The following is an 11,773-nucleotide window of genomic DNA, read 5'->3' on the forward strand; positions in this document are numbered from 1 at the left end:
CGGGGCAGCGAGAGCTCAGCTCTGCAGCAAAACATGAACTATAAATCATCACGAGATTTGTTTCCCCTCGTGCAGTGGGAGAAACCTGCACTATCATTATGCCTCTTTTCACGTGCCCTCTTCCAGATATATCTTGGTCTCCCCACCACCCAAGGTGCTCAGTAGATGTGTGGAGCCGTTCGAGGAGCAACAGGGTTGGGAGGAAGCTGAGCCTTGTGCTAGAGCTGCTGGGCTCTGTGTGGAGCTCACTGCAGCTCTGGCAGCCCTGGCGGGGGTGGTAGCAGCTGGCTGTGTCCCCTTGGGGGCAGTACATTCTCGGGGGCGAACAGGAGATATATGACTGCCAGGAAAAGGGTGTAGAACTGTTTCTCTTGGTAAACTCTCCATAATCATGTATTATTCAGACTCCCTGCCTCCTAGTTATTCAGTCAACACTTACTTACTAACAGCCCCTCTGTGAGCAAGAAAGCAGAGTGAAGGCAGGTCAATTCCATCTTTGAGGCTCCTAGTATATTTAAAAAATGAACAATGGCTAAATAAGATTTTAAAGTCATAGTAAGTTTTAATGTTTGTGCATTTAAAATTAAAATTATATGGTGAATACTGTCTTCTTTCCCTCCTGTAACTACAGCTTTGTGTCTGAACTCATAACCTCATTTGCAGGTAGTGCAGAAGTCCAAATTTGAGGCTCTTTATCAATATGGGAACTGGATCTCTTGCCCCTAAACCCCCAGGCCTCCTGCCTTGTTGCCTACCAGGTCCAGATGCACAGAGGACTGAACCACAGTTCATATGGCTTTGACTAACATCAGACCGTCCACTGCTTCCATTCAACCACAGAGGCTCCCTTTGACTTCAAGTCTGGAACTTTGAACTGCCCTGAGGGGCTACACCCAGATGCAAGACTCTGTCCTTGTCTGAAGCATGTCTCCTGGGTCGTGAGAGTCTTTACTGCCAACTCAGCCAATAAACCATGCTACTTGGCTTGAGTTCTATCTATGTTTTCCTCACATGCACTTAAGCTGTGAGGACGCCCTATTTCTAAATGCTTGGACACACTCACCTGTAGCAACAGGAGACGAAGGGATTCCCCAGAGAGGCTCTTATGCTTAGGCACATGACACACACCTCTAAACCCACTGAGCCAGGAATAGGAGGTACCCTGATGTCCAAACACAGAAGCACATGATTTGATGCCATTGTGATAATATGAAGAACCGCCAAGCATCCTCTTTTAAAAAACAGCCAAAGGGACCTAACCCAAAACATTAACACATCTACTCCGTAAGATTTTGGCTTTAGGGAACGATGGTCAGAGGGACCCATTTCTTTGGGATGGCTGAATCTGCCTCTTCTCCAGCTTTGCGAGGACCCACCCTGGGGGCTCCTACAAGGCCAACTGACCTCCGAGTCAAAACCACATTGGAATTTCCTCACTCAGACCTTTCCTCTAAGAATCTCAAATCTGTTTTGAGAGAATTAAGGAGTTAGCAACCAACCTGTAGAGTCCCCATAAAAAAAAACAGGGGTTCTGTCTCTTCAAGAAGTGGGAAATCTGAGGCCCTGGGGCCTGTTCTGTGTCCTGGGGTGGCAGACCTGATTCCTGCCCCAGAGTTCTCTGACAGTTGAAAATATAAAGAGGTGGTGAGGAACGGGGAGTGACGCAGTTAGAGAGAGCTGTCTAAATATCTCAGTAACCTGGAAACTACTGACATGTAAAAGTGTCTACCCTTCAGAAAAAGCAGATAAGCAGGTGAGAAAGAGCAGAAGGAATAACATAGATTCTACAGTATCATTAAAGGAATAAAAATATTTTTTCAAGCCTCATCTTAATTATAAGGAGGTACAAATATGATGACGTAGCTGCCAGAATTATGTTCTTTTGGCAAAAAGCTATGCAATTTTGGGGCTTCCCTGGTGGTGCAGTGGTTGAGAATCCGCCTGCCAATGCAGGGGACACGGGTTCGAGCCCTGGTCTGGGAAGATCCCACATGCCGCGGAGCAACTAAGCCCGTGCGCCACAACTACTGAGCCTGTGCTCTAGAGCCCGTGAACCACAACTACTGAGCTCACATGCCACAACTACTGAAGCCCACGCGCCTGGAGCCTGTGCTCCACAACTAGAGAAGCCACTGCAATGAGAAGCCCGCACACCACAACGAAGAGTAGCCCCCACTCGCCGCAAGTAGAGAAAGCCTGTGCACAGCAACGCAGACCCAACACAGCCAAAAATAAATAAATTAAATAAATAAATTTATTTTTTTAAAAAAGCTATGCAATTTTGTTTCCTCACAGGCTATGTCAAAGGGAAAACACTGAAAAAAAAAATTTTAATCCCAAAGGGAAAAAAAGACACAAGTGGAAGAAACACTTTTTTCCCAGACCTGATCACACTTATATTTGAAAAAATAGTGCACCTCTATTTACTTTAGAAAGTTTCCACCTATCAGAGAAATGCTAGAAGACAGAGCTGGTTACTCTATGTTTGTCTGGGTGTTATCTCTTGAAAGAAAAGTATAAAGGAAGTACCATGTCCATCATTAGTCACTGAGCTTTAGAAATCCTTAGTCACATGACTTTTAGTGTGTATTTCTAAAGGAAATATTGACTGTTGCCTTTCTTTCTTTGTCTTTAAGAGTGAAAATTCTGGTATAGCTTTTATATGAATTCTGGTGAATTTGATCATAACTGGACCACCAGTTTCTCTGCCCACACCTGCACTCTTTACCACCTTCTTTATCACCAGTTAAAAAAGATGGTCTCGGGACCTGGAGGAAGAGGCTTGTCCAGCAAGAATAGAATGGGTGAGGCGGCTGCGCAGTACAACCCAGAGCCCCCGCCCCCTCGCACCCATTACTCCAACATCGAGGCCAATGAGAGTGAGGAGGTCCGGCAGTTCCGGAGGCTCTTTGCCCAGCTGGCTGGGGATGACATGGAGGTCAGTGCCACAGAACTCATGAACATTCTCAACAAAGTCGTGACCCGACATCCTAATCTGAAGACTGATGGTTTTGGCATTGACACATGTCGCAGCATGGTGGCCGTTATGGATAGTGACACGACCGGCAAGCTGGACTTCGAGGAATTCACGAACTTGTGGAACAGAAAGTGGCAGGCCATATACAAACAGTTTGACATTGACTGTTCAGGGACCATTGGCAGCAGTGAACTCCCAGGGGCCTTTGAGGCAGCAGGATTCCGCCTGAATGAGCATCTCTACAACATGATCATCCGACGCTACTCAGATGAGGGAGGGAACACTGATTTTGACAACTTCATCAGCTGCCCGGTCAGACTGGATGCGACGTTCCGTGCCTTCAAATCTCTTGACAAAGATGGCACTGGACAAGTCCAGGTGAACACCCAGGAGTGGCTGCAGCTGACCATGTATTCCTGAACGGGAGTCCCAGACCTGCCCCCTCATCGCCTCGCTGTAGGAGTCGCCTTGGACTCTTCGGTCTCCCCCAGGCCTGATCCTGTTTGCAGGCACATCTTCACGGCTCCTGCTGACCCACAGGCCTTTCTGTTCTCCCAGCCCTTGGCACCCGGATCCTCAGTCAACAGCCAGGGCCCAACACGCTTCAACACACCCTGCCCCAGCACGCCCATCTCACATCTACTCCATAACCCCTCTCTTGCGTCTGTGCCAAGCCCAATGTTCGTGTTGCTTGCACACCCCAGGGGCCCTTCTCGCAGTTCTGGGAGGATCACTCCAGTCCCTACACACCCTGGCACACCCACTCAGTTACCACCCAGGCAGCTGAACTCCAGGCCATAAAAGGTCACATGCCCCAGTGCCTTTGTCTGTATTCTGCTCCCAGCCTGCCAGGCCCAGGAGGAAATAAACGCACCCTAGTTGCTGCTCTCTCTGAAAAAAAAAAAAGATTGTCTCCACCCCTTGCTATCAAGAACATTAGTCCTAGTGACTCCTTCCTTCATGTCTAAGAAAAGGGGATGCTATTTAACCATTTATTCACTTTATTCAACATGTATTCATTCAGTGCCTGGTGGTGTTTTTTTTTTAAAGACCATTTTTATTTATTTTTTAATTAATCTTATTTATTTTTGGCTGCTTTGGGTCTTTGTTGCTGTGTGCGGGCTTTCTCTAGTTGCAGCGAGCAGGGGCTACTCTTTGTTGCGGTGCAGGGGCTTCTCATTGCGGTGCCTTCTCTTGTTGTGGAGCACGGGCTCTAGGCACGCGGGCTTCAGTAGTTGTGGCGTGCGGGTTCAGTAGTGGTGGCTTGCAGGCTCTAGAGCACAGGCTCAGTAGTTGTGGCACACAGGCTTAGTTGCTCCACAGCATGTGGGATCTTCCCGGACCAGGGCTTGAACCCATGTCCCCTGCATTGGCAGGCGGATTCTTAACCACTGCGCCACCAGGGAAGTCCCAGTGCCTGATGTTTTCCTGGGCACTGGGGATAAAGTAATGACCGAAAAAAGACAGAGCCTTGGACTGGTGGTCAGAGTCACACCAATAGATGTAAATTACACTCTGTGATAAGTGCTTATCTTTCCAAGAGGAAATTCTCCCTGTTCTTAATTTGTCCCTTTTGCCGCCTTGTATCCCAGCTGCTTCCCCTCTCCAACGTCAATCTCATCCACCTTCTTCCCTGTCAGCAACGTGCTCTGGTTCTTCCCTTTTACCCTGCCTCCAAACATCTTGACAGAATAGTTTTATATTCCTCACCTTCTTTTCAGCCAGCAAACCATGTAAGTTGGTTTCCGTCCACCCCACACTACTGAAATGCTCTCTCAAGGTTGGCAACAAGGATCCCACCATTACGAATCCTCATCACCGCTTCATCGTGGCTCTCAACCTCTCCCAGGACCTAACACCCCAACAACTACCTCCATCTGCAAACGTTCTTCCCTACCAGATGGTGCTCTCTTCTTTCTCCTTACACTGCCAAGCCACTGGTGTTCCCAGGGTTCTGTCCTCAGCCCTCTCTGTCTTCTCTCCAATCTGGGAGATGCCATTCACTTTCCAAGCATCAGTGACACTCTCTCTAATCATAGCTCCAGTTTGGGTCTCTCCTGGGCTCAGATCCATATTTCCATCTCAGCCTTTACTCTTTTTTTTTTTTTTTTTTTTTTTTTTTTTTTTTTTTTTTAAATTTTATAGCTACTTTATTTATTTATTTATTTATTTTTGGCTGTGTTGGGTCTTCGGTTCGTGCGAGGGCTTTCTCTGGTTACGGCAAGTGGGGGCCACTCTTCATCGCGGTGCGGGGACCGCTCTTCATCGTGGTGCGGGGACCGCTCTTCATCGCGGTGCGCGGGCCTTTCACTATCGCGGCCCCTCCCGTTGCGGGGCACAGGCTCCAGACGCGCAGGCTCAGTAGTTGTGGCTCACGGGCCCAGCTGCTCCGTGGCATGTGGGATCTTCCCAGACCAGGGCTCGAACCCGTGTCCCCTGCATTAGCAGGCAGATTCTCAACCACTGCGCCACCAGGGAAGCCCTCAGCCTTTACTCTTGGATGCCCTGTTGAACTTCAGATCTAAGGATGTGCAAAACAAAATTCATGGTTTTCCCTCCCACCCTGCTTCTCCATTTCTATCACAATCAACAATATCACTTTCCATTCAGGCACCCAAGTCAGAAGCCTCCAAGTGATCTGTGATCACACATTCCTCTTCATTCAGGCATTCTATCTGCCATTGAGTTCTACACCCAGAATGTCTATCCCAACAAGGGATGGCAAGTAGATTTCACCTAATGCCCCGACTCTAACCAGTTTGTCGTGGCTGCCTAGAGCACTACTGTGTTGAGAAGGATGCTGAGGCAGCTTGCGGCCTCACTGTGATCAGCTATCAGTTCTGCTTTGGGTGGTGGTACACGTGCCAGGTATTTGCCATCCAGCTCTAAACCTTCCCTGGTGAACAAATGAGATCACCCTTTACCATTCCCATTGCCCCTGCTCTGGATACTCTCTGAAAACGTATTACAATAGTCTCTGGGGGTTGCCTCCTTTCAGTCTCTCTCTTCTCCACATCATCAATCATCCAGACCTTGGTTTAGCTCTCCGAAGCAAAGATCTATCTACTCATGCCTGTTTAGAAAGGCCCCCTCATACTAGAATAAAGCATACAGCATTAAAGTCCATTTAGACTCTGACTACAGCACACCTACCTACTGCCGTATGCCCTGTGCCTCCCAGATCAGGCAGTATAGCATCGTGGTTCACGGTACAGACTTGAGACCGCCCTGCCCGGTTTCAAACTTCAACTCTGCCACGTTGGTTGTGTGACCCTGAGCGAGTTATTTGACTCTCTGTGCCTCAGCGATCTCGTCGGCAAAATGAGAATAATCCTACCGAACTCATAGGGATTAAATGAGTTAAAGGATAGAAAACACTAGAAGAGTTCCTGGCATGTGATAAACCCAATATAAACATTGACTCCTATCATTGCTACTACGCCTGGCACACTTACCCCAGTGACTTTGGCCAAGCTGTTTCCACTGACCCTGCCCCACCTTTCCCCACTCCCAGGAAGAATACGTGTTCCTTGCTCTGTCCTCCCACAGAATGTGTCATACTCCTCAACTCCAGCAGTTATCACAGTGTACTGTACTTAGTTGTGCTTTTTGTTTTTTTGGCCGAGCACAGCATATGGGAATCTTAGCTCCCCAACCATGGATCGAACCTGCGCCCCCTGCAGTGGAAGGGCGGAGTCTTAACAACTGGACAGCCAGGGAAGTCCCTGTACTTAATTTTTTATGTGTGTGCCTGACCCAATAGTTGGGGGCTCCTTGAGGGCAGGGAAGGCTCACGAGAGAAAGTTTAGAGACGGATGGGAGGGTGTCTTATTTACTTCTATGTCCTCTACTTCTACCATGGTGTCTGGAAAATAGTAGATATGATTACGTCTGAATGACGACATGATGGATGAAGGAAGAAATGAGTTGGCAGAGGCAGAATGAACACTGGGTAGTGATAACGATTATAGCTGAAACTGTGGTTTATCTACAAGGGAGCTAATAACAGTCAATCTATTGGAATCCTATATCAGTAGCAGGTATATTTGTTCTTACTTTTATACCAGTACATCACCAGGAATCGATTACCCAGTTCTGACTTTTTCTTTGACCCCAGAAAGGGCTTTTATTCACTTAAATGTTATAGTGCCCATTCTCATCTCTATAAACACGAACTGCATTCTTCACGGCCCAATTCCGATGTCCCCTCCAATTCTACGCTAGATTTAGCACAAACAGAAGCTCCTTATTGGACTGTAAGACCCTTGAGGGTCCCATGATCCTGACTATCAGGAGCCTGTCAATCCTGCTCTAATCCTACAGTTAATGGTAAAAAGGGATTTGGAGAGATTTGATTTACCACTTGGATTAGAAAGAATTAGGCCTCTTCTGAAAAGTACTTATCACATCACTGCCTAACACTCTGGGTATGATTCAGAATGTACTTTTTTTTTTTTTCTTAACATTTTTATTGGAGTATAATTGCTTTACAATGGTGGGTTAGTTTCTGCTTTATAACAAAGTGAATCAGCTATACATATACATATATCCCCATATCTCTTCCCTCTTGGCCCCTCCCTCCCTCCCACCCTCCCTATCCCACCCCTCTAGCTGGTCACAAAGCACTGAGCTGATCTCCCTGTGCTACGCGACTGCTTTGCACTAGCTATCTATTTTACATTTGGTAGTGTATATATGTCCATGCCACTCTCTCACTTTGTCCCACCTTACCCTTCCCCCTCCCCGTGTCCTCAAGTCCATTCTCTAGTAGGTCTGCGTCTTTATTCCCGTCAGAATGTACTTTTGTAGGCAATAGATTTCCACAGTTTATAGTAAACAGCCAGGCATACTTATGTGCCTCTTAGCTTCTCTTCGAGATTTACAACCTTGGTTCTGCCCTTGTGGGTTCAGAGCACATGGCATGCCCTTCAAAAGTGCAGAGGGGGGAATCCTCCTCCATGTTCTCTTATTTTCTGCACAAACCAGATCTCCCAGTTCATTCCACAGAGATATTTGTTTGCTGACCAGCAGATGCATTGAAAATATGCACAGCACGTTGCCAGTGTGCAGATTGGAAGAATCTGTCAGCAGGAGCCTGTCAATCCTGTTCCACACCACCCTGCCACAGCCCCGGCAATGTCCAGAGTTCTGTTTGCTCCACAGACGAGATGCTTATCTATAGCGGCTGACGTGCTTTCCAGCTGGCCTTCTCCTCTTTGCTTCCCCTAACCTAACAGACAGGCAGGTTGGAGAAGACACACACAGAGAGTGTATTGACTGTTCCAGTTTTAGCAAAAGGCTGAGGGAAATTCATGTAAAGCAAGCCTATGTGATTCTGTGGTGGGGGGAGAGGAGGTTGCATAATTTGGGGGTGTGCGTGTATGATTTGGGGAGGGAGAAAAGAAGAGGATAGAATCTGCTGAGGGATAGGTGGGGAGAAAAATGACAGTCCTGGAGAACGCAGCGAGGTGGAGGCCAGCATCCGTGAGCATTTGTTGGGGACCAAGACCAGGAAATCGTGAATCTGAGCAAGCCTGGGCTGACAGTGGACAGGCCACCTTGTAGAGAAGGTGTAGCCCAATGCCAAGTTCCCAGAAAAGACCTCCCAAGAGCAGGGTGTCCCCCAGGCCCCTGAGTTGTGGATGGGCAGTGTGAGATTCAGTGGGGAAATCCTGGAACATGAGTAAAATAGCAGCAGCTATGGCAACAACACAGAAAGCCAGTTCTGGTTCAAGTCTTTCTTTCCTTTTCTTTTTCTTTCTTTCTTTCTTTCTTTCTTTCTTTTTTTTTTTTTTTTTTTTATTCATTTCACCTGCTCCTTTTTTTTTTTTAAATAAGCTGATTTTATGTTACTTTTATAGCTACTTTATTTATTTATTTATTTATTTTTGGCTGTGTTGGGTCTTCGGTTCGTGCGAGGGCTTTTCTCTAGTTGCGGCAAGTGGGGGCCACTCTTCATCGCGGTGTGGGGACCGCTCTTCATCGCGGTGCGCGGGCCTTTCACTATTGCGGCCCCTCCCGTTGCGGGGCACAGGCTCCAGACGCGCAGGCTCAGTAGTTGTGGCTCACGGGCCCAGCTGCTCCGTGGCATGTGGGATCTTCCCAGACCAGGGCTCGAACCCGTGTCCCCTGCATTAGCAGGCAGATTCTCAACCACTGCGCCACCAGGGAAGCCCCGCTTTTTTTTTTTTTTTGGCCACACTGTGTGGCTTGCAGGATCTCAGTTCCCCAACCAGCGATTGAACCCGGGCCCCAGCAGTGAAAGTCCGGAATCCTAACCACTAGGCCACCAGGGAACTCCTCCAATTTTTTTTTCTTTCTTTTTTTTTGGTGGGGGGAAGACCCAGCCGTCCACAAGTTACATGGACTTCAGTGAAGCCCCATGAGGGCCTGTGTTCTACATTAAGACTCCGTGATGGCAAATGACAGAAACCAGCTTCAGCAAGCCTAAGCAGAAAAAGGGGGGATGGGAGTGACAGCAAGAGTGACATAGAAAATCCACATGCAGAAATGAGACTTGGCCTCTGAAAAGGCCTGGAACCAGACATTTAAATACTACGTCAGAACTCTCTGTGTGTCTTGTCTCTTCTCCCCGTGCAGCTTCTTCTTTTTTTTTTTTTTTTTATAAATTTATTTATTTATTTATTTATTTATGGCTGTGTTGGGTCTTCGTTTCTGTGCGAGGGCTTTCTCCAGTTGGGGCGAGCGGGGGCCACTTTTCATCGCGGTGCGCGGGCCTCTCACTATCGCGGCCTCTCTTGTTGCAGAGCACAGGCTCCAGACGCGCAGGCTCAGCAGTTGTGGCTCACGGGCCCAGCTGCTCCGTGGCATGTGGGATCCTCCCAGACCAGGGCTCGAACCCGTGTCCCCTGCACTGGCGGGCAGACTCTCAACCACTGCGCCACCAGGGAAGCCCATGAGCAGCTTCTTGATTCAACTCTGCAGACCAGCTTGCTCTGCTCTTCATTCCATGCGGCAGAACATTCCATGTGGCTCCCAAGTTTACATGGTACAGATGCAGCCACACAGACCGACTGACTGATGGTCTCTCAGGGCCCCAGATCCAAGCTCCCAGGTGAGAGAATCCAAATGCTCAGCTTGTTTCAAGAGTTCGCTCCTGATCTTATCAACTCCAGCTGGGGCAAGAGGTCGTGCCAACAGGGCTGCTGGATGGCGGGAGGGAACTTCTGAGAGAAGTGGGCCGGAGAAGACGTCCAGTAGATGTCTACCCTGTCACTTGTCTCTGCTGCTGCTCTCAGTGTTGTTCTTGTTGGTCCCTCTTTCCCCAGGTCTTTACATGGCTGCTGCCTCCTCACGTTTACGTCTCAGCTCAATTATCATCTCCCTGGAGACGGGATCCTTGACCATGCCAATTAAAATAACACCCTCTCTCCACCCCTTCCCATTCTCTATCTGTTGTGTGCTGAATCGTGTCCCCCCAAAATCCATACGTTGAAGTCCTAACTCCCACTACCTCAGAATGTGACTATTTGGAGAGAAGGCCTTTAAAGAGGTAATTAAGTCATTAGGGTGGGCCCTAAGGCAATATGACTGATGTCCTTATAAGAAGAGGAAATTTGGATAAAGACATGTGTAAAGGAAAAACCATGTGAGGCCACAGTGAGAAGGTGGCCGTCTGCAAGCCACAGAGAGAGGCTGAGAAGAAACCAACCCTGCTGACACCTTGATCTCAGACGTCCAGCCTCCAGAACTGTGGGAAAATACATTTTTGTTGTTGAAGCCACCCAGCCTGTTGAACTTTGTCACAGCAGCCCTAGCAATGAATTCCTTGTTTGATGTTTCCTCAAAGAGGCAGTTTAGACAGTGGTTGATGCCCAGACTGTGGCTCTGGGCTCTCTCAACAGTAATGGCAGCAGCTGGTGTGGCAGGTATGGGGGTTTTGGTGGTAGCTGGGGAGAAGGCAGGCCTAGGTCAGGCTCCAGGGACAGGCAAGGCACGGCTCAGGTGGCCAGGCCAAGGCAAGGCTGGAGAATGGCCTTTCCACCTGCTTTGGTGCCAGGGAGACCTTTTTACTGGTGCTACTGTCTTCCCCATCCAAGAAGGGGCGGGGGGAGGGAGTGTCTCCCTGCTAAGCAGGCTGTGGCCTCCACTGTACTCCTGAGGGGCTCTAGTAAGAGTATGGCAGGGCACCTTGCAAACCAGCACTGAGCTTGTCACTGCCACTGACCCCATTTCACTTGTTGATCAGGCTTTGATGAACCCATCATCCGGTGACCTAGTGGGGGTAGATTTTGCAAAATGGTTGAGGCACATATTAGGCCCCCATTAAATACCTCTAAAATGAAGGGAGTATGTGCAAACAACCAGGAATAGAAATAGCACACAGGCACAATCACTTTGTCCTGGATTTGGAAATTTCTCTGCTTCACAGGGTATACCGTGTCCTCATAACACCCAGTATCTCCTTCAGTCATGCCAGCCACATGTTCCACATGTTTCCAAGCTCAGAATCCAGTTGTTGGCATCAGATAGACCAAACGTCCCAGTGCCTGACACAACTTCTCACTTGTCACCTGGACGTGTTGATACTCTGTGGACACAGACAGAATTGCCAAACTTGCCAGGGGTTCCAAGATCTGTTTGTTTTCCCTTATCTGGCTGTTCCTGTGTTCTGTTTTCTATAAGACTTACTATCAACATATTTTTGTTTATATCTCATATCTTATATCTCATAAGGGCTTCATCTTTTGTCAGACATTCTTTCCTTATTTGGCCCAGTGTCGTGCTAGTTTCTGGGTAGTTTTTCATCATCTCTTTTCTGGCTTGTTCCAGCTC

At 48.2% G+C, this 11,773-nt stretch overlaps 1 protein-coding gene across 1 annotated transcript; it reads left to right on the forward strand.

Annotated features, from left to right (window-relative positions):
• Positions 1 to 2,774: 2,774 nt before the first annotated feature.
• Positions 2,775 to 3,650, forward strand: LOC102997749 (calpain small subunit 1-like). The gene has a single exon (XM_057542857.1). It carries the CDS (start codon positions 2,801 to 2,803, stop codon positions 3,395 to 3,397), a length of 597 nt encoding a protein of 198 aa, XP_057398840.1. The 5' UTR covers positions 2,775 to 2,800; the 3' UTR covers positions 3,398 to 3,650.
• The last annotated feature ends 8,123 nt before the right edge of the window (positions 3,651 to 11,773 follow it).

Source organism: Balaenoptera acutorostrata, chromosome 3 (assembly GCF_949987535.1).
Source record: "Balaenoptera acutorostrata chromosome 3, mBalAcu1.1, whole genome shotgun sequence".
NCBI lineage: Eukaryota > Metazoa > Chordata > Mammalia > Artiodactyla > Balaenopteridae > Balaenoptera > Balaenoptera acutorostrata.

Coding starts and splice junctions, on each gene's coding strand:
- LOC102997749 (XM_057542857.1), top strand. CDS start 2,801: ATGGGTGAGGCGGCTGCGCAGTACAACCCAGAGCCCCCGCCCCCTCGC.